Source organism: Tachyglossus aculeatus, chromosome 2 (genome assembly GCF_015852505.1).
Source record: "Tachyglossus aculeatus isolate mTacAcu1 chromosome 2, mTacAcu1.pri, whole genome shotgun sequence".
NCBI classification, from domain to species: domain Eukaryota; kingdom Metazoa; phylum Chordata; class Mammalia; order Monotremata; family Tachyglossidae; genus Tachyglossus; species Tachyglossus aculeatus.
Genome location: NC_052067.1, coordinates 124192788 through 124216320, shown reverse-complemented (window position 1 = coordinate 124216320; position 23533 = coordinate 124192788). Strand labels below are relative to the sequence as shown.

The window sequence follows — 23533 nt, the reverse complement described above, 5'->3', positions numbered from 1 at the left end:
TGCAATTCGGTAACAGATAGAGACAATCCCTATCCAACAATGGGCTCACAGTCTAGAAGGGGGAGACAGACAACAAAACAAAACAAGTAGACAGGCATCAATAGCATCAAAATAGATAAATAGAACTATTAATAAAATAAATAGAATAATAAATATATTCAAATATACACAAATGCTGTGGGGTGGGAAATGGGGTGATGGAGGGAGTAGAGGAAGGGAGTAGGGGTGATGGAAAGGGGAATAGGAGCAGAGGAAGGGGGTTCAGTCTGGGAAGGCTTTCTGAAAGAGGTGAGCTCTCAGTAGGGCTTTGAAGAGGGGAAGAGAGCTAGTTTGGCAGATAATAATAATAATAACGTTGGTATTTGTTAAGCACATACTATGTGCAAGGCACTGTTCTAAGCGCTGGGGGGAACACAAGGAGATGAGGTCTTAATCCCCATTTTACAGATGAGGAAACTGAGGCACAGAGAAGTGAAGTGACTTGCCCAAGGTCACACAGCAGACATGTGTAATAGCCCACGCTCTTCCCACTGAGCCACGGTGCAGATGTGAGGAGAGAGGGCATTCCAGAGAGCAGAGTCAAGGATCAATCAATCAATCAATCAATCGTATTTATTGAGCACTTACTGTGTGCAGGGCACTGTACTAAGCGCTTGGGAAGTACAAGTTGGCAACATATAGAGACAGTCCCTACCCAACAGTGGGCTCACAGTCTAAAAGGGGAAGACAGAGAACAAAACCAAACATACTAACAAAATAAAATAAATAGAATAGATATGTACAAGTAAAATAAATAAATAAATAAATAAATAGAGTAATAAATATGTACAAACGTACAAATAGGTACAAGGATGACACCAGTGTTGCGGGTTTGTGATATGGGAAGGATGGTAGTGCCATCCACAGTGATGGGAAAGTCAGGGAGAGGACAGGATTTGGGAGGGAAGATAAGGAGCTCAGTTTTAGACACGTTGAGTTTTAGGTGGTGGGAGGACATCCAGGTGGAGATGTCCTGAAGGCAGGAGGAGTTACGACCCTGGAGGGAGGGAGAGAGAACAGGGCAGGAGATGTAGATTTGGGTGTTACCTGAGTAGAGATGAGAGTTGAAGCCATGAGAGCAAATGAGTTCACCAAGGGAGTAAGTATAGATGAAGAAGAGAAGTGGACAAAGAACTGACCCTTGAGGAACGACTACAGTTAGGGGATGGGAGGAGGAGGAGGAGCCCGCAAAAGAGACAGTGAATGTATGGCCTGAGAAAAAGAGGAGGACCAGGAGAGGACGGAGTCTGTGAAGCCAAAGTTGGATAGCATGTTGAGGAGAAGGGGTTGGTCCACAGTGTCAAAGGTGGCTGAGAGGTCGAGGAGGATTAGGGTAGAGTGTCAGTCATTGGATTTGGTAAGCAGGAGGTCATTGGTGACCTTTGAGAAGCAGTTTCGGTGGAGTGGAGGGGCCAGAAGTCAGATTGGAGGGTGTTCAGGAGAGATATGGAGTTGAGGAATTCAAGGCAGCGAGTGTAGATGACACGCACTTGGAGTTTGGAAAGGAAGGGTAAGAGAGAGATGGGGAGATAACTGGAGGGAGCAGTGGGATCAAGAGAGGGTTTTTTTTTAGGATGGGAGAGACATGGGCATGTTTGAAGGCAGAGGGGAAGAAACCATTGGAAAGTGAGTGGGTGAAGATGGAAGTTAAGAAGGGGAGGAGGAAAGGGGTGAGAGTGCTTAAGGTGAGAGGAAATGGGGTCCGAAGCACTTACAACAGTGCTTTGCAAATAGTAAGCGCTTAACAAAGCCATTATTATAAGCAGAGGTGGAGAGAGTGGCACTTGAGAGGAGGGAGGAGATCTCCTCTGAAGATACTGCTGGGAAGGGTGGGAAACTAGAGGAGGGGGTCGAGAGCCGGGGGGATGGAGAAGGGGGAGCAGTGACTTTGGTGAGCTCAGACCTGATAAAGTTAATATTCCTATGAAGTAGGTGGCCAGATCTTTGGGGGTGAGGGATGGAGGAGGAGGAAGAACTGGGGGCCTGAGGAGGGAGTTAAATATCCAGAATCACCCTCCAAACTGAAGGAGATATAAATGCTAGTGCACTGAGGTTGTATCCTATCACTGCTACTTGCATTCAGGAGGCAGTGCTTCTGACAAGATGGTGGGGCCCAGCATGAGACAGCTTCAAACCCTTGTCTGCATCACTGTCATTTCTTTCCTAGAGAAGAGCTGGGGTCAAGGCATTCTGCATATGAGACAATTAAAGGAGTAGTCCTTTGCTCTTTCACAGATGGTCATTGTCACTGCGGACAAAACCCACCTCCTACTGGCCAAGAAGACGAGGGCTTCAGAAGAGAATGGGGATGAGAAAGATGTCTAGCAGTACAATGTGTTTGGCTAGCTCTGTGATAGCAGCCTCTAGCTTTATTTTGCTGCAGCAACTACCACTGTTGTGGGAAATACGATTGTCAGGCACTTTCTGAATTCCCCAGAGCAACTCTTTGGGCTAATGTGGTGGCAATCCACAGAGGCAACAATGGCTGGAAGCCCAGTATAGAATATTCAGGAGGAGAGATATAGAAAGAGCAAAAGACCACAGCTGAAACTTTCTCCTCCTTGGCAGCCACTGGACACTGTTCAAAGTTAGAACTGCTTCTGTTTTTGCGACTGTTGGTTGCAGGTAATGGAAAGAGCACTGGACATGAAGTCAGTAGATATGGGCTACTATGTGACTATGGTCAAGTTACTTAACTTCTCCCCATGTGAGACAGAGGCTGGGTACCCTGCACTTAGTAGAGTGGTTGGTCCCATACTAGTGCTTAATAAGTAACATCATAAATAGTAATAATAATAATGGTATTTGTTAAGTGCTTACTATGTGTTGAGCACTGTTCTAAGCACTAGGGAAGATACAAGGTAATCAGGTTGTCCCACGTGGGGCTCACAGTCTTAATCCCCATTTTACAGATGAAGTAACTGAGGCACAGAGAAGTCAAGTGACTGGCCCAAAGTCACACAGTTGATCAGTGATGGAGCCGGGATTAGAACTCATGACCTCTGACTCCCACATCCATGGTCTTTCCACTATGCCACGCTGCTTCTCTAAATATTATTATTGGTGGAAGTTGCTATTTTGAGGTTACTAGAAATAGATTCCTTCCTATCAGGAGCCCTTGGAGAGTCATCCCTAGCAGTAATAACAATAATAACAAGTAGTAACACTAGCCCTGGCCTCAGTGAAGGAGTAGTGGTGGGAGGGAAGAAATTTCATCTGTCTCTCTTTCTTCTCCCTTTTGTCCCCATCTCTTCTGTACCTGATATCCCTGTGAAAGGATGTTTACTAGTGACTCCTTTTGTTCATGTTCTGACTTTGTCTAAATTTCTCAATCTTCCAAATTAATGATAATAGTAGTAACAATTATTGTTATACAAATAATAGTGGTATTTGTTAACTGCTTATTTGGGCCAAGCACTGTGCTAAGCTAAGACCTGGAGTAGATACAAGATAATCAGACCAGATGGGATCACAAGGGAGCAGACATTTAATTGCTCTTTTACAGATAAAAAAACTGAGAGAATTTAAGTGACTTGCCCAAGGTCAAAGAGAGCATAAGTAGCAGAGTCAGGATTAGAACCCAGGTCTTACTACTCCTCTGCTCTTATCATTGTCTCTAATTTATCTTTTACTTTGTCTTAGTATTTTTCTCAGTATTTCTTAGTCAGTACTGCTCTGCATCTCTATTACTGGAGCCCCAAATCCGTTCTATCTGCCCTTCCTGTTTTTTGGAGTTTTATTTTTTCCTTTTATCTTGGATGCTCTGGCCAGCTCTATGAAATCCTGCTCCATGAACCCAAACTCCAATTGATTTAGGTTGACCTCTGCAAAATATGGTCGATTTTAGAATAACAAGTAATGTTATGCGTCGATCCTAAAATGAGTCAGCTGGTGCTGAGACTGCATTGTCCATGAGTATGAGAACCTTTGAGACACAGCACACAGTGCACGCAAAGGCATAGCAGGGAAATTTACAGACACTTGGATCAAAAGCCCCATGCAAATGGGACTCATTCATTCCTACAGCATCAACTGAGAGGCATCGCTGAGAAGCAGCGTGGTTTAGCGGAAAGAGCGTGGGCATGGGAGTCCGAAGTCCTGGGTTCTAATCCTTACTCTGCCGTTATCAGCTGTGTGACTTTGGGCAAGTCACTTAACTCCTCTGTGCCTCCATTCCCTCATCTGTAAAATGGGGATTAAGACTGTGAACCTCACGTGGGACAACCTGATTACTTTGTATTTACCCCAGTGCTTAGAACAGTGCTTGGCACATAGTAAGTGCTTAACAAATACCATCATTATTATTAGTAGTAGTAGTAGTATTTAGTATTATTCAATCATATTTATTGAGCACTTACTTTGTGCAGAGCACTGTACTAAGCGCTTGGGAAGTACAAGTTGGCAACATATAGAGATGGTCCCTACCCAACAGTGGGCTCACAGTCCAGAAGTTATTATTATTATTACCATTACTACGCAGATCGTTCTCAAATCTACCTCTTCAGCCTTGACTTCTCTCCTTTGCAGTCTTACATTTCCCCTGCCTTCACATATCTCTACTGGGATATTCCACTGACACCTCATACTTAACATTTCCAAAATGGAATTCCTCATTTTGCCACTCAAAAGCCCTGTCATCCCACAACTTTCCCATCACTGGAGACAACAGCCCCATCCTCCCCATATCACAAATCCCTATGTCATTATCCTCAATTCATCTCAATATATTTAATTTGTTACCAAATCCTATCAGTTCTTTTTCACATCTCTAGAGCTCACCCCTCCCTTTCCATCCAAACTTGCAGTAGTGCTGATCCAAGCATTCATCATTCTGTTTTTGCTTCCTGTCTTTCCCATCTCTAGTCCATACTTCACTCTGCTGCCCAGAACATTTTTATGAAAAGTATTCAGTCTACATATCCCCACTTTTAAAAAACCTTTAATAGTTTCCCATCCACCTCTGCAACTCCTTATCATTGGCTTTAAAGCACCCAATCAACTCTCTCCTTCCTACCTTAGCTCATGGATCTCCTACTACAATCCAGCTTGCACACTTAGGTTTTCTTACAACAACCTACATTTTGAATTTGAATCTCAGCAGTCTTGCCATGCAGCTCTTGTGCATGTCCTCCCTCTGTCCTGGAACTCCCTCCTCCTTTATTACAGACAGACCACTAACAAAGCCCTACTAAGTGCACTTAGTGCACTGCATTGGATTCAGGAGACAGTGCTTCGGATGAGATGGCAGGGCCCAGCATGAGATAGCTGTTCAACCCCTTGTTTGCGCCACTGTCATTTCTTTATCAGAGAAGGGCTGGGATCCAGACACTCTGTATGTGAGACAATGAAAGGAATAGTCCTTCCCAAAGTTCTCCTTTCCAGTACTTTTCTTCCTTTCTGCACTCACTATGCACTTGGATTTGTATCCATTAAGCACATTGATATGCTATATCAGCTCCACAGCACTTCTGTACACATATCCTTATACTCTGCCATTTCCCCATCTGTAATTTATTTCAATGTTTGTCTCCCCTTTTAAACTATAAGATCTTCATGGGCATGGATCGTTATCTACAAACTCCATTGTAGTGTACTTTCCCAGGTGCTTTTTCTAGTGCTGTGCACACAGTAAGAGCTCAATAAATACCATTTGTTGATTGATTGATTGATCATTTTTGGCAGAGTTCCCAACTTGCCAGGTTGGGAGAATGGGCAGAATCCTTCCTCTTCAACTCTTAGAGCATCAGGAGGGTTGCAGTAATTTGAAACCCAGAAGAGTAGCCTGGAATGGTGAAGTACTGAGGATGACTCAAGTATTTTTTAATTGACAGTTAATAACTTTACAGTTTTAAATCAATTAATGTCTATTATTTTTCCATTGCATTCTTCCATTAGCTATGTTGTTCATCTCCACTGACTTAGACTTTGAAGGCTAGGGGCTCTGTTGTATCTTTTAGAGTTTACCATACCATTAAGCATTTACTGTTGAGGCAGAGCTTTCATGTCTGCAGAAGAAAGCTGGGGCCAATGGGCATCAGGCTGGGTTCTTCCAGGACATCCATTCATTTTGGGGAGGTAGTTATGGAAATTTGTCATGGACAAGGAACATACCTACCAACTCCACTTGTATTCTCCCAAGAAGCATGAGATACAGCGTGGCCTAATCAATAGACCATTGGTCTGGGAATCAGGTGGCCCTGGGTTCTAATCCCAGCTCTATAAATGAAGTTCTTGACTTGAGTGACACAAGGCAATTCAGAGTAGTTCTTATTCAAAGGTGGGTCATTTGATAACCCTTGGTTCATGCTCTTCACATTTTGCAAGAGAGGTAAGTTAAGCAAAATTAACTTCAAAGTATATAAATTCAACATACAAAAGGTATGAATTTTCTGACACGTATGAACACTAGATGTTAATGATGATTTGATGATTAAAATAACCAATGTTTACCCCTGAACCCTGCTTGCGGTGCACATCTTTAAAATTTTAGCTTATGAATACAGAAATGTGGTTTGCAAGTTTACAAAACATAAGGTAATGCATAATCATCATAGGGCAGGACCAATCTAGAGAAATGTCTTTGATTTGCTACCTCAGCATTTAAGTGTAAGCTTTCTCTAAATAATGTCCCTTTTTATAAAATAAAAAAGTAATAATATCTGTTTTAATTGATTCTTTTGTTGTTTAATAAAATTGCTTGGTTTGATTGCTAAAGAATTTGAATTGAGTTTTCATTACCTACTTAAAAAAAATTACATTGGAATCCAGACAATATTGAGCTAATGAGTTTGAATTTATATTGAGCCCTAGCTGTCTTCATAAAGTAGATGGCAAAATTCATGGTAATAAATATGCTTTTGCCATTAAAAACTATATAGTACAGATTTTACTATCCGGTTTTTAATAGAGTAAAGGATTTAAATTGGATTTTTACCAACTAAACAGTTTTCTCTTCAAATCATATAAACACATAGTTAAAAAAAAATAATAGTACTCATAAGCAGAACGTTAAATTTTATTACATTATCAAAAGGTATTGTGAAAGTCCATATCCATTGTATTCAACAGTCCACGTTATCAAACAAAATTATGTTCGAATAATGATTTTCAGAAAGATGTTGCAAATTGGAAATTTAAATTGTCTTTAATACTTTTGTGAAGAAGTGTTTCATTCTTTACTTGTTTACTGTCTCCTGTGATAGAGTGCAAGTTCTGCAGCAACAGGAATTATTGTGTCTTGGTTTTTTTGTAGGTACTTCAAATTCCAGGGACAGTTATTCTGTCATTGCTTAAGCGTTCAAAAATTTATATTGAATCTGATACGAATAGTGTGCAACATACAAAGAAAAAATAGATATTAGAAGATAATTAATTCATTTGAATTTTTCATCTTCTAGGCTACTGGTGGGCAGGGAACATGTCTATCAATTCTGTTGTATTGCACTCTCCCAATTGCTTAGTGCAGTGCTCTTCACACAGTATGCACTTAATAAATTCCATTGAATGATTGATTGATTCTAGGCAGAGTCTAGGTAGAATGCTAGGTCCTCAATATTGAGTTTTATTTTTCCATTTAAGCACAGTTCTAGGAGGTTTTGTTGGGCAAAGGTGCAGTTAATGGTATACATATTTTTACATGTTTTAGTTTAATCAATAAATCAGGCTTATTTATTGAGCACTTACTGTGTGCAGACCACTGCACTAAGCCCTTCATAGCAGGCCCTTTAGAGATACAATAGAATAGGGCTGGTAGATACATTGCCTGCCCACAATGAGCTTATAGTCTAACACCTTTCTATCTCACACAAATACCTGTTCTTCAGTAGAAAGAAGAATCATTGTTAAATAATCTGATTCTACCTAGAACCTACAACTCACTCCTTATGATAAATAATGTAGAAGCACTGTAGTGGAAAGAGCCCGGGCTTGGGAGTCAGAGGGCATGGGTTCTAATCCCGGCTCCAATCCCAGCAAGTCACTTAACTTCTCTGTGCCTCAGTTCCCTCATCTGTAAAATGGGGATTAAGACTGTGAGCCCCATGTGGGACAACTTGATTACCTTGTATCTACCCCAGTGCTTAGAAAAGGGCTTGGCACATAGTAAGTGCTTAACAAATACCATCATTATTATTATTATAAATGAAGCTCTTATTGTCACTCAAAGTCACTATTAGACCAAGAGTTTCCTAGTACATTTGCCTCCCTAAGTGTATAATTTACTGCCAAGGTGCTGCAAATACTAATTAATATTCAGCCAATCATTTATCACATTCATACCATGTTTTAACAGTTCAGTATTAAAAGTTCAGTACTTTTGGTATATACAGCAGATAAAAATTAAATAAAAGCCCATGTAGAACATTGTGATATTACAATTAATGCTTCCAGAGCTAACTTTCATAGCCCATTCAGAAAGAGTAAATTATGGCTGCTGCCTAAACGCCAATATCTAGTTTGAACAGGGTGAAATGCCATTATCTTTGCAAACTTTAAAATGCGTGTATTGAGTAGTACACTCAATTCTGCCCCAGCCCATATTTTCACTATGCATTTTTACCAGAATGTTGTTAGGGAGTTGAGGACTGTTGGATATAATGCAGTGCAGTTCAGTGTCAGAAGAAATGGTTTGGGCATTAATGTGGTGACGGATACGGATGAGAATAGCCCGGCGTAGTAGAAAAAGCCAAGGGCCTGGGATTCAGGTGGAAAGCCCAGTTCCATCATTAGCCTGTTTCATACCCTTGGGCAACTCCTTGTACCTCTCTGTTTGAAGTTACCTCATCTGTAAATTGGGGATAACAATAATAATAATAATAATGGCATTTATTAAGCGCTTACTATTGCAAAGCACTGTTGTAAGCGCTGGGGAGGTAACAAGATGATCAAGTTGTTCCACAGGGGGCTCACAGTCTTCATCCCCATTTTACAGATGAGGTAACTGAGGCCCAGAGAAGTGAAGTGACTTGCCCAAAGTCACACAGCTGACAAATGGCAGAGCCGGGATTTGAACCCATGATCTCTGACTCCAAAGCCTGTGCCCTTTCCACTGAGCCATGCTGGATAAAATACCTGTTCTCCTTCCTCCATAGACTGGGAGCTCTTTGTGGGACAGGGATAGTGCCAGACCTGATTGTCTTGGCTCTACCCAAGCATTTACTACAGTGTTTGTTACAGTGTAAGTGCTTAACAAATACCACAATTAATATGTGATGCTTACTGCAATGCAAACTTTCCTTGAATGTGGAATTTTGCAAGAAAGCAACATTGAGTTTAAGTGGCCTGGGGGTTTTAATTCGGTGAAGATACTCTTCGTGTTTACTCATTCAAATGAATTTCATTTTTAACATACTCTAAGTTGGTAAGAATTATAAGTACACAGCCGTTCATGAGGACTAAGAATATTATAAAATCACTATTGCTCCAAATAGATTTTGCAGTTTTCTCTTGCCCATAAATTGGTTAAATCAAATGTTTCAAATTGAAAGAACAAAAAAGTGACCCTCATATCAATTCCTCTGCTAGAAAAAAAAAAACTAAATTACCTGAAAATGTGTTAAATTGGTGACCCTTATTGCAAATTTAGTTGTTGCCAATTTGGAATCTTCCTGTATCCAAATAATTTATATTCATTCCCACAGGCAGCTGTGATGGTTCTTGGGATAAGGAAAAACTTCAGTCTCCCCCAACCCAAGGATCTCAGGCCTCTGTTAACCACCCCAGCTTGCCTGGACAGCATAATCTTCCTGTTAGTCATCCTCTCAACCCTCATCAGCAGAACCATCTTCTGCCAAATGGTACGGCTGACATCTATCAGCATTAACATGATAGCTAAAATGAAGTGTCTGGCATCATGTGAAGCCTCCTCACTGACCTCCCTGCCTCCTATTTCTCCCCATTCTAGTCCATACTTCATTCTGCTGTCTGGAAAGTTAGTTTAAAAACAGTTCAATCCGTATCTCTCCACTCCTTAGAAAAAAAAAAACCCTCCAAGTTCAATCCGTATCTCTTCACTCCTTAAAAAAAAACCTCCAATATTACTCATTCACGTCTGCCTCCAAACAGAAACTCCTTGCCATCAGTTTCAAGGCACTCAGTCAATTCTCCCACTGCTACTTTGCCTATCTACTACTACTACAACCCACCTCACACACTTCAACTGTAACACCAACCCACTCTCTTGACCTTGATTTTATATATCCTGCTGCCAACCTCTTACCCATATCTTCCCTCTGGCCCAGAACTCCCTTTCCCTTCATATCCAACAGAGCACCACACTCTCCAATGTCAAAGCCCTCCTAAAATCACATCACTTTTAAGAGGCCTGACTTTGTCCTTTATCCTTTTCACCCTCCCTTCTGCATTACCTAGGCCTTTAGATCTATACTTCTTAGGCACTTATTATTCACCCTACCTTCAGCCTCACAGCACACAATGAACATAACTCTACACTCTGCCGTCTCCCCTTTCTGTAATTCATTTTATAGTGTATCTCCCGCTCTAGATGGAAAACTCCTGGTAGGTGAAGATCATGTCTAGCAAGTCTATTGGATGTACTTTTCCCAGTGCTGAGTATAGTATTCTGTACACAATGCGCACTTAATAATATCCATTGGTTGATTGATTGATTGAGAATCTAAATGCTTTGCCTTTAAATGGGTAGAATGGTATATTTTGGTTATTTTTCAGGTTAGTTTAATTAAAAAAGAAATTATATTTCATCAAAGTTTTAAAATTCACGGAAAAATAATAATTTACCCAAACACCTGGCAATAATTAATATTCACTATAATAAATGACAATTTTACCACTGTAATTGATAATGGCACCTAATTGAAGACTAAGTGTATTCTTTATCCAGATATAAGCAATGCTAGTTGTGCTGTGTAAAAAATACACAAACTTAGAAGACAGCTTTTTCCGCTCTTTGACTTTGCTATTGTGAAACATTATACTTATATGGTACAATATTTTTATTTATGGTGCCATCCAACTAGATTTAACTCTGTAAATTGGTTTTCACTGTATATATATATATATATATATATAATATATATTTGCATAATATTTTCATTTTATTTTATTGTTTGTAGGACTGGAACTTCCTTTTATGATGATGCCCCATCCCCTAATTCCCGTGAGCCTACCTCCAGCATCTGTTACCATGGCAATGAGCCAGATGAACCACCTCAGCACTATTGCGAATATGGCGGCAGCAGCACAGGTTCAGAGTCCTCCTTCCAGGGTTGAGACATCTGTTATTAAGGTAAATGAGAGGGAGAAGAGTCATTGCATAAACTGGTTCCTTTATTATAGTTTGTCTTATGTTCCCTGTTTTTTCCCAATTTTTCTGCCTGTCCATCCACTCTCTTTGCCATTCAGCCCAGTCAGTATTATAATTATGACCACTGAAACATCAAGTGGGGATGAGAGTTGAACAAAGGGAAATGAGTGTGCCTTATTGAATTATTTAGTTGAGGTAAGGTAGTTTGACCACGTCTATTTTGCACATAAAGAGATCTTTCTGAAAGTGCTTAAGTAATTGACACGTAGCTAACAAAGTTCTGCTCTGTTTTAGAGTATGATTATGTTAGAAAAGCTCCCCTAGAATAATTACAGACATTTACTGAACTTTTCTAGTGGCAGGGTGACTGTACTAGACACTTTCAAGATACAAAAGAAGTTAAAGATAAGGTTCCAGTTTTCAGAAGCTGGTTAACAGAAGTAACACAAAGGCTCTTCCTGTGACTAGATCCCTGGGACTTGGAGGAATTAGGAAATTTCTTATTTTCACATCTGCAGCATAGAATTTGCCTATGCATTTAAAGAAAATTTGTTCATGTATTTGTAGTGGTATTTATGTAGGTATTCTGATTAGAATATTCATTAGATATGAATATCAAGTGGTTTGCAAGACTTAGGATTTGGTTTAACTTTCCCTCTTTTTTCACCCTGTTCATTAAAGTAATTTGTGGATTTGAGTTTTGAGTGCTTGAGAAATGTTTGATGAACCATTATTTTTTCTGGGGTTTCTCCATATTTAGCATCAATAGACAAGCTATCACTGAAAGTCAAGCATCTGTCAATGCTGTCTTGTGCCTCAGAGCCTTGATAATAATAATGATGACATTTATTAAGTGCTTACTATGTGCAAAGCACTGTTCTAAGCGCTGGACCCGAGATAACCAAAAGAAATTGGAGCCCAACTGGCTCTGTTTTTTTCAGGATTGGCAAAACGAAAGGGGGAACAAAACAAACGCCATTTACCAAATTTAAAATACGTAAAAAAGTAAGATTAGAATGGAATAATTACAGCAAGAGCACAAAGGCAAATTAATTAATGAATCAGTTTATATAATGAAAAAGCATGGATTCCCATAACTGAAGAGGAGAAGATGCGGGATTATTCGGGATTTGGGGATGATGATATTTAGGAGGAATTTTTGAGGAGAAAGGATTCTGGACTGGTGAAACTAAAAAGTATTTGCTGCATAAGAAAAGTCTCTAGAATGTAAACTCCTTGAAGTCCTGGAACGTATCGACCAGCTCTTTTATACTGTAGTCTCCCAAATGCTTGATATAGTGTCCTGCACATAGTAAATGCTTAATAAATGCGACTGATGGATTGAAAGACATAAAGGGTAAGTAGGAGACAGAAAATTCAAGGCAGAGCTGTTTTAGACAGAGCTGGATTCAGTTAGGGAGTCGAAAAGTTTAAAACCAGGGCCTTGGTTTTATAGGGATCTCCTCTGAGCTCCTAATTTCCAAATAACTATATCAACATAAGGATGGTAGTTCTCTGAAGAATGGTTCCTGCAAAGAGCTCATGCAGACCTGTGTGCCTCTGAAAGGGAAAATTGTCTTTTAAATTGCAGGGAATAGAACAGAAAGAGAGAGGCGCCTGCAAAGAAATAGCCATTCATTTGGAATTTAAGTGCTTAATTGTGTCAAGCACTGTATTTAGCACTGGGGGAGATACGAGATCATCAGTTCAGATACAGTCCTTGTCCCTCAGCGTTCACAATCTTAAGGGAGAGAGGGAATAACAGGTATTTAATCTCCATTTTACAGATAGGTGTTTGATTCACCTACTGAGAGTTTACCTCCTCCAGGAGGCCTTCCCAGACTGAACCCCATTTTCCTCTCCTCCTCCCCATCACCCCCCGCCCTACCTCCTTCCCCTCTCCACAGCACTTGTATAATAATGATAGTATTTGTTAAGCGCTTACTCTGTGCAAAACACTGCTCTAAGCGCAGGGGGGATACAAGGTGATCAGGTTGTCCCACGCGGGGCTCACAGTCTTAATCCCCATTTTACAGATGAGGTAACAGAGGCACAGAGAAGTTAAGTGGCTTTGCCAAGGTCACACAGCTGAAAAGTGGTGGAGTGGAAATCGAACCCATGACCTCTGACTCCCAAGCCCGTGCTCTTTCCACTGTGCCACGCTGCTTCTCTATATGTACTTGTATATATTTCTACAGATTTATTACTCTTTTCATTTTGCTTGTACATATTTACTTCTCTATTTTGCTAATGATGTGCATATAGCTATAATCTATTTATTCTGACGGTTTTGACACCTGTCCACATGTTTTGTTTTGCTGTCTGTCTCCCCCTTCTAGACTGTGAGCCCGTTGTTGGGTAGGGACCATCTCTATATATTGCCGACTTGTGCTTCCCAAGTGCTTAGTACAGCAGTAAGAGCTCAATAAATGTGACTGAATATTACACTGAAATGTGTGCTCTGCACACAGTAAGCGCTCAATAAATACGATTGATTGATTGACTGAATGAATACACAGATAAATTATTTGCATATCTCCAAGAGTTCCTTTAAAAACCTCTCACCACTCACCAGCTGTGAGACTTTGGACAAGTCACTTAACTTCTCTGTGCCTCAGTTACCTCATCTGTAAAATGGGGATTAAGACTGTGAGCCCCACGTGGGACAACTTGATACCTTGTATCTATCCCAGCGCTTCGTACAGTTCTTGGCACATAGTAAGCGCTTAACAAATACCATCATTATCATCAAACTTAATTATTCCATCAGGGCCCTGGGGGGGAGAGGAATAATGATAAAACACAAATAGGTGCTAATCACCACCCTAACTGTTCATCTCCTGGGGGAATTTGTTGATCTCTTGGATGGGAGAAGACTTTAAAATGATAGTGAATAGAGACTGTGAGCCAGTTGTGGAGGGATTGTCTCTATTTGTTGCCGAATTGTGCTTTCCAAGTGCTTAGTACAGGGCTTTGCACACAGTAAACACTCAATAAATACGATTGAATGAATGAATGAATGACTGCAAAGGGGTTGAAAGATGATATTTATTTAGTACTTACTGTGTGCAGCTTATACAATAAAATCAAATTGGTTGACAAGATCCCTGTCATTAAGAAGTTTACAATATAATAGGGAAAACAGAAGTTAAAATAAATTACAGTTAGGATAGGCAGTAGGGTATATGGATGTGTACATTCAGTCATTAATTCATTCAATCCCGGCAAGCCACTTAACTTCTCTGTGCCTCAGTTACCTCATCTATAAAATGGGGATTAAAGACTGTGAGCCCCATGTGGGATAACCTGATTACCTGTATCTACCCCAGCACTTAGAACAGTGCTTGGCACATAGTAAGTGCTTAACAAATACCATCATCATCACTCACTCCCATGACTTCAATTACCATCTCTATCTGGATGATTCTCAACTCTACATCTCCAGCCCTGATCTCTCTCTTTCTTTGCAGTCCCACATTTCCTCCTGCTTTCAGGACATGTACCGCCAAAACCTCTAATTTAACATGTCCAAAACAGAACTTCTTGCCTTCCCACCCAAACCCTGTCCTCCCCTTCTTTCCTGTCACTGTAGACAGCACTACCATCCTCTTAAGTCTGTAACTTTGGCATTGCCATTGACTCATCTCTCTCACTCAACTCACATATTCAATTTGTCAGCGTATCCTACCAGTCCGAACTCCACATTGCTAGAATCTGTCCTATCTACTGTATCCAAACTGCCATCATGTTAATCCAGCCTTGATTACTGAATCAGCCTCTGTCTTTCCTTTCTGATCTCCTTGCCTCCTATCTCTTCCACTTCAGTCCACACTTTATTCTGCCTTGGACCATTTTTCTACAAAGCCATTTACTCCAAGTTTGTCCACTCCTTGAAACTCTCCAGTGATTGCCCATCCACGTCTACATCAAACAAAAACTCCTGACCATTGACTCTGAAGCACTCAATTGCCTCATATCCCTGATTTCCTAGTACAACCCAGCCTGCACACTTCCCTCTAATGTCAATCTACTCACTGTAACTTGATTTTGTGTATCTTGCCTCTGATCCCACATTCACATCCTGCCTCTGGCCTGGAACTCCCTTCTCTTCATAGCCAACCAAAAATCACTCTGCCCACCTTCATAATCCTATTAAAAAAAGTTTCCTTTAAGAGGCCTTCATTTCCTCTTCTGCCTCTCCCTTCCGTGTATCCTTAGCACTTAGATTCGCACTTTTTATTCATCCCAACTTCAGCCCCACAACCCCTATGTACATATCTTTAATGATATATTAATATTTTATATTAATATTTGTCACCTTCTAGATTGTAAGCTCACTGTGAACAGGGAACGCTTCAACTAACTCTGTTTTATGGATCAATGGAAAGAGCACGGGCTTTGGAGTCAGAGGTCATGGGTTCAAATCCCTGCTTCGCCAGTTGTCAGCTGTGTGACTTTGGGCGAGTCACTTAACTTCTCTGTGCCTCAGTTACCACATCTGTAAAATGGGAATTAAGACTGTGAGCCCTCTGTGGGACAACCTGATCAACTTGTTATCTCCCCAGCGCTTAGAACAGTGCTTTGCACATAGTAAGCGCTTAACAAATGCCATCATTATTATTATTATTACTCTGTCTCCCCCTTCTAGACTGTGAGCCCATTGTTGGGTAGGGACCATCTCTATATGTCGCCAACTTGTACTTCCCAAGCGCTTAGTACAGTGCTCTGCACACAGTAAGTGCTCAATAAATATGGTTGAATGAATGAAATACAATTGATTTAAAGACTGACTGAATGTAAGTTATGACAGAAAGATTAAAAAAATGACCCAAATTCTGCTTCTGAAATGGTTTTGCTATCATATGATAGCACGACTGAAGGTTTCACATTTCCAAGACTGAGCTCCTTATCTTCCCTCCCAAACCCTGTCCTCTCCCTGACTTTCCTGTCACTGTAGATGGCACTACCATCCCTCCCGTCTCACAAGCCCGCAACCTTGGTGTCATCCTGGACTCCGCTCTCTCATTCAGTCCACACATCCAATCTGTCACCAAAACCTGCAGGTCTCACCTCCACAACATCGCCAACATCCACCCTTTCCTCTCCATCATTCATTCATTCATTCATTCATTCATTCAATCGTATTTATTGAGCGCTTACGGTGTGCAGAGCACTGTACTAAGCGCTTGGGAAGTACAAGTTGGCAACATATAGAGACGGTCGCTACCCAACAGTGGGCTCACAGTCTAGACATCCAAACCACTACCTTGCTGGTTCAGTATTTCATCCTATCGTGACTGGATTACTGCATCGGCCTCCTTTCTGATCTCCCATCCTCCTGTCTCTCCCTGCTTCAGGCTATACTTCACTCTGCTGCCTGGATTATCTTTGTACAGAAACACTCTGGGCATGCAACTTCCCTCCTCAAAAATCTCCAGTGGCTGCCTAACAACCTTCAAATCAAGCAAAAACTCCTCACTCTTGGCTTCAAAGAGTGATGGAGACATCACCTCTCCCCCTCCTACCCCACCTCTCTTCTCTCCTTCTATAGCCCAGCCCGCACACTCTACTCCTCTGCTGCTAAGCTCCTCACTGTGCCTCATTCTCATTTGTCCCACCGTCGACCCCTGGCCCATGTCCTACCTCTGTCCTGGAATGCCCTCCCTCCACACATCAGCCAAACTAGCTCTCTTCCTCCCTTCAAAGCCCTACTGAGGAGGTCTTCCCAGACTGAGCCCCTTTTTCCTCCCTTCTCCTTGTCCCTTACCCCCCTGCCCTTCCCCTTCCCTCCCCACAGCACTTGTGTATATTTGTACATATTTATTACTCTAGTAATGATGTGTATATAGCTATAATTCCATTTATTCTGTTGGTATTGACACCTTTCTACTTGTTTGGTTTTGTTTTTGTCTGTCTTCCCCTTGTAGACTGTGAGCCCGTTTTTGGGTAGGGACTGTCTTTATATGTTGCCAACTTGTACTTCCCAAGTGTTCAGTACAGTGCCCTGCACACAGTAAGCGCTCAATAAATACGACTGAATGAATGAATGAATGTTGCTAATTTGTACGTCCCAAGCGCTTACTACAGTGCTCTGCACACGGTAAACGCTCAGTGATTACGATTGGATGAATGAATGAATTTCCACTTTTCTAGCCCTAAGTGCTTCCTTAGTTCCTAGAAAAGGGATTGTGTTCAAGGTCATCAGGACACGTGTAAATCTGATTTGCCAGAACTATCAAGAGCCGTGATTGAGAATTCAATCTGAAATCAAAAATACACTGTTCCACATATTCAGGTTAATGTTTTGGGAGTTAACATAATACATTTTTTTTCTTAAAAATCTGAAAATTCTTGTTTGGCAAGCAAGACACATGCTATTAGTATTGTTCAGATAATGATGAAGTTAATGACATTATCTCAACATATTCTTAGTTCTATCTTATGTCTTGTCTTATGCCTTCGAGTCGTTTCTGACCCATGGGGACACCATGGACACATCTCTTTCAGAACGCCCCACTCTCCATCTGCAATCATTCTGATAGAGTATCCATAGAGTTTTCTTGGTAAAAGTATTCAAGTGGTTTACCATTGCTGCCTTCCACGCAGTAAACTCGAGTCTCCACCCTCGACTCTCTCCCATGCCACTGTTGCCCAGCACGGGTGAGTTTTGACTTGTAGCAGATTTCCTTCCACTCATTAGCCATTGCCCACTCTAGGAATGGAATGGATAGGCCTCTGCTTGACTCTCCCTCCCATAGCCAAGACTGGTAGAGTACTGGAAACTTTCCAGGTGCGACCCTGAGAGGGGTCTATTTTATGTAAATAGGGCCAAATTGAGGGTATCAAATTTTACATAGTTTTTATAATATCCTGTTGCCACCATTTTTAATGTAAAATTGAAGTTTGGTTTTTCTAATAATTTGTGTTTGCAGGCAGTCAACTCTTCATTGAAATCAAAACCCCAAAGGGTTAAAATAACAAGCAGCCTGGAAATTAACTTAAGGAGTAATCATAGCTTGAAAGGCTTGGTCACCTTTCCCTGTAATTCACCAAGTTCATAGTTAGCAGCATTATCTTCTAGGTCACGGAGGCCGGCAAGCATTCTCCTTACTGGGGAATATTTTACTTTCTGCTGAGACCACCTTTGGACCAAATATTTTGACCAGGGCAAACTGCTTCTGAGGGCAAAGAGAGAGATGATTACAAGTCATGTTCTAAGAAATAAACTGATAACCAACATCTCAGCTCTGATAATGGTTTCTGAAAAATGTAGTTTCAGGTATCTCCCTCTATTGTGTGGTGCCCTTTCAGAAATGAGAGGAACCGACGATGTCCTGTTTTAATGGAATGTTTAGATATATGAGTTGGATAAATAAAGAAAAGAGCAACAGTGAGCTGGGACAGCAAATTGTTACAGTTATGAATCACCCTGAATGTGATAGCTATGAGTTGATGATGCCTTAGACATAGGGTGACCTGATCACAGCTGCAAAAAGTGCTACTCTGTCGCTTCATTGTATAGAAAGCTGTAGTATTTTCATTCTTTTTATTTTTCCATCTCCTCTTTGGAGAGAGGAATCAAAGCCTGAAGTGGGCTTAGAAAATCAGACCACTGGTTTTCAAAATTTTCTATTTAATTTTGATTTAAGCAGTCACAGATTTCAACTTTGGTGATATGTAGCTAAATCAATGTTATACATATTTTTTTTGTGTCGCTGGACCATCTATGAACAATCCAAGTTGAGGTTGTTTTTATGACTTTCCAAAGCAGCTTGGGAGAGGCAGCTTTCTTGGGATTCAGTTTGAGGAACTAATGACGAGCTGTCATCCTAAACATAAGAAAACTAAAATGAAAGGAATCTAGAGTTTCTACAGACTGCCTAGGTAGGGAAACCAGAATGCTACCATGAAATTGGGACCCACTGAGGCAATTGGACTTGAGTCTGGAAATGCCTTCCAGTCTTTGAATAGATTTCTGAATAATAATAATAATGATAATGATGGTATTTGTTACGTGCTTACTATATGCCAAGCACTGTTCTAAGCACTGGGGTAGATACAGGGTATTCAGGTTGTCCCACGTGGGGCTCATAGTTTTAATCCCCATTTTACAGGTGAGGTAACTGAGGCACAGAGAAGTTAAGTGACTTGCCCAAAGACACACTGCCGATAAGTGGCGGCACCAGGATTAGAACCCAGACCTCTGACTCCCAAGCCCAGGCTCTTTCCACTAAGCCACACTACTTCTTGGTGCCTCAGTTACCTCATCTGTAAAATATGGGACAATCTGATAACCTTGTACCTACCAGCACTTAGAACAGTGCTTGGCACATAGTAAGTGCTTAGCAAATACCATCACTATTATTATCATTATTATTACTGATAACAGTGTTACATAATAAACACCCAATAACCACCATCACTACAATTCTCTGGAAACTGTAGCTGACCTTAGCTCATTCTCTCATGGTTCTCCTCTCACCTACATTCCCGTGAGGAGTTCATCAATCAACAGTATTTATTGAGCACTTACTGTCTGCAGAGCAGTGTACTAAGCACTAGGAATAGCTACAATATAATTGACACAAACTGTCCTCACCAGGGGCTTACAGTCTAGAGGATGAAAAAGACTTTAAAATTTACAATTAAAACTAAAACTTTAAAACAGACTTAGTGAAGCAGTGTGGCTCAGTGGAAAGAGCACGGGCTTTGGAGTCAGAGGTCATGGGTTCAAATCCCTGCTCCGCCACTTGTCAGCTGTGTGACTTTGGGCAAATCACTTAACTTCTCTGTGCCTCAGTTACCTCATTGGTAAAATAGGGATTAAGACTGTGACCCCCATGTGGGACAACCTGATCGCCTTGTAACCTCCTTAGTGCTTAAAACAGTGCTTTGCACATAGTAAGCACTTAATAAATGCCATTATTATTATTTAAATAAATTACAGATAGAGGACATGGCAGAGTATAACAATATGTACAGTAGTAGTACATAAAGGCTCATCTTCTCCTAAACTTCAAGTACCACTTCTCTGAATATGACTCTCAAATACAGATCACATGCCTAGACCTTTCCCTTTTTCTGCCACTTTGTATTTCATCTTGCCTCCAGGATATTTCCCCTTGGATGTTCCACTGGAACTTTAAATAAACTCAATGTGACTGACGCTATATTCCTCTTATTCCCTTTCAAACACTTTACACCTTCTAACATAACTCTCCAATAACAGTAGAAAGCTCCTTTCCGTGTTGCTGAAGCCTGCAACCTTAGTGTTATCTTCACTCCTCTCTTTCTTTCCACTCCCATACTCAATTCTGTTACTAAATTTAACTCCCTTGGCACATTTATGCCACCTTCACAGTTCAATGTTATAAGTATTCTTAGCACCTCTAGACTGACTGACTTAAATGTTCTACTATTTCAATCAATCGTATTTATTGAGCGCTTACTATGTGCAGAGCACTGTATTTCCCTCCTATTTCCCTCCTATCTGTTATTTATTTTGTGTAAACCTTTTTGAGAGCGGAAACATTATTTAGCAACTCCACTGGACTCTTCCAAGCACTCCATAGGCACTCAGTACATACTATTGGTTGATTGCATGACTGATAAAGAGCCACTGGACAATTGCTCAGGAAATATTACAGCCATGGCCTTACCTCATAAGAAATGCTCTTTATGAGAGATATATATATATACTTGAGATATTAGGGACAAGGCATAGAGAGAGGGAAATATGTAATATCTTCCCTGCAACTCAATTATGCTTGCAAATAGGTACAAAAATGAATTGGGGTAATAGCCAAGGACCAATATAAAGGTAGCTTCTATGGAGATAAGCATATAGGGTTACCTATAGCAATTGTTTCATGGCCTATTCTTCCATGGTGAGAGAAGAAACTAGCTTAATAATTTGATGGAGCTGTAACTCAGTGAGTCACCTGGCATGTAGTCAGTGGCTCAGAAATGGGTCTAACAAACTAAACTATTCAGGTAATTTTGAATTAAAATTTAACTTTGTGAGGACAAAGTGTACTTTTAGCTTGGCTTTTTCAGAATTGCCAAAACAACAACAACACTTTTTGGCCTTAACTTCATGAATAATCGTTAATGTATATGCAGCAGTCAAAAGTCATTTCCTTAAAGGCTTAGTTCATTCCTTGCACCTAATAGGCATTCAATATATAATAACAATCAATTGAATTGGACTTGGATTTGAATGGGATCCATTTATCTATGATCTGGTCCCTGAAATCGGATTTCATTCTAGATTTTGTTTCAAAGACACATGGAAAAATCGTTAAAATAGGTTTAATTATCTCAAGTTCTAGCTACACTGATAATATTTGTGTGCATTGAGAGGGACATTGAAATAGCGAGATATATAATGGTTCAGGTTCTAATCTTTATATTACCTTAATTATGGATTGGGCACATAATATACTCATCCAATCAATTAATCAATCAATCAATCAATCAATCAATCAATCATATTTATTGAGCACTTACCGTGTGCAGAGCACTGTACTAAGCACTTGGGAAGTACAAGTTGGCAACATATAGAGGCAGTCCCTACCCAACAGTGGGCTCACAGTCTAAAAGGGGGAGACAGAGAACAAAACCAAACATACTAACAAAATAGAATAAATAGAATAGATATGCACAAATAAAATAAATAAATAAATAAATAGAGTAATAGAGTCCAAGATGTATCAAATCTGAGAGGATATATGACTAACTTAAAAAAATACATTAAATACCCATACTATTATTGATTTTATGGAATTAGTCATTTTGGGATGTGGCTGAACATTTATCAATATAAAATAGAGATGCAGTCCAATGTCTTGTACACTTGAATGAAGAACGCTATTTTTCTTCAAAGAAACGCTCTCTGTTTTTTAAATGTGTTTGTCATGGTTTTCTTCATGTTTTTGTCATTTAGTAATATTAATTTGGTAATACTTTTTATATCTTGAATAATAATAATAATAATGATGGCATTTGTTAAGGGCTTACTATGTGCCAAGTGCTGGGAGGAATACAAGGTAATCAGGTTGTCCCACATGGGGCTCAATCTTCTTGATTAATCCCCATTTTACAGATGAGGCAACTGAGTCACAGAGAAGTTAAGTGACTTGCCCAAAGTCACACAGTTGACAAGTGGCAGAGATGGGATTAGAACCCATTACCTCTGACTCCCGAGCCTCCAGATAATCATTACTATTCATCATTAAATGACCATTTGATTTGCATTCAGGATTTAATCTAAGTGAGTGGGGATCCTTTAGACCTCTAGAGATAGTTTAACAAGATGGAAATATAAGAATAATCAATAATCAAACAATGATATTTATTGAGCACTTACTATATGCAGACCACTGTACTAAGTACTTAGGAGAGTAAAATAGAAAATAGTTTTCAGACACATTCTCTATCCCCAATGAGCTTTCAGTCTAGAGGGAGACACAGACATTAATACGAATCATAATTATTTAATTTAATTTACAAATATGTACCTAAATGTTGTGGGGCTGAGGGTGAGGTGAATACCAAATGCCTAAAGGATACAGATCTAAGTGCATAGATAATGCAGAACTTTCTTCTATTGTACTCTCCCAAGCTTTTAGAACAGTGCTCAGCACAAAGTAAGTGCTCGGTAAATATGATTGATTGATTGATTGATTGATTATTGACTAATTGATTGAGAGGGAGTTAGGGAAAAAGGGCTTAATTGGTGAAGGCCTCTTGGAGGAGATGTGTTAGTAATAAGACTTTAAAATGGGGAGAGTGGTGGTCCTGCATATATGGAGGGGGTGGGGGTTCTAGTCCAGAGGGAGAATATGCTAAAGGCATTGGTGGAGAGATGAATGAGACTGGGGCATAGTGAGCAAGCTTCTGCTAGGGAAATGAAATATGCTGGCTGGGCTGTAGTAGAAGATCACTGAGATATGAAAAGGCAAACTGATTGAGGACTTCCAAACTGGTGGTTTGAAGTTTCTGTTTGATGTGGAGGTGATGGGGAACGTTGAAGGTTCTTGAGGAGTGGGGAGACATGGATTGAACTTTTTTTAGAAAAATGATCTGGGAAGCAGAGTATGGACTGGTCTGGGGAAAGACAGAGGAAGCAAGGAGGTCAGCAATGAAACAGATGTAAAGTTAAGGCATGATAGGAAAGTGCTTTGCACATAGTAAGCATTCAATAAATACAAC

At 40.3% G+C, this 23533-nt stretch overlaps 1 protein-coding gene and 1 non-coding gene across 2 annotated transcripts in view; one reads left to right on the top strand and one right to left on the bottom strand.

Moving 5' to 3' along the window:
- The window catches only part of DACH1 (dachshund family transcription factor 1), a 487827-nt gene that overhangs the window by 314566 nt on the left and 149728 nt on the right, over positions 1-23533 (top strand). The window contains 2 exon segments of the mRNA XM_038741718.1: positions 9678-9833; positions 11130-11302. Of these exon segments, the coding sequence (XP_038597646.1) occupies positions 9678-9833; positions 11130-11302 (329 nt within the window).
- Positions 17991-18128, bottom strand: LOC119924582. Its single transcript, XR_005449287.1, has one exon. It is a non-coding gene; the product is annotated as a small nucleolar RNA SNORA7 (small nucleolar RNA).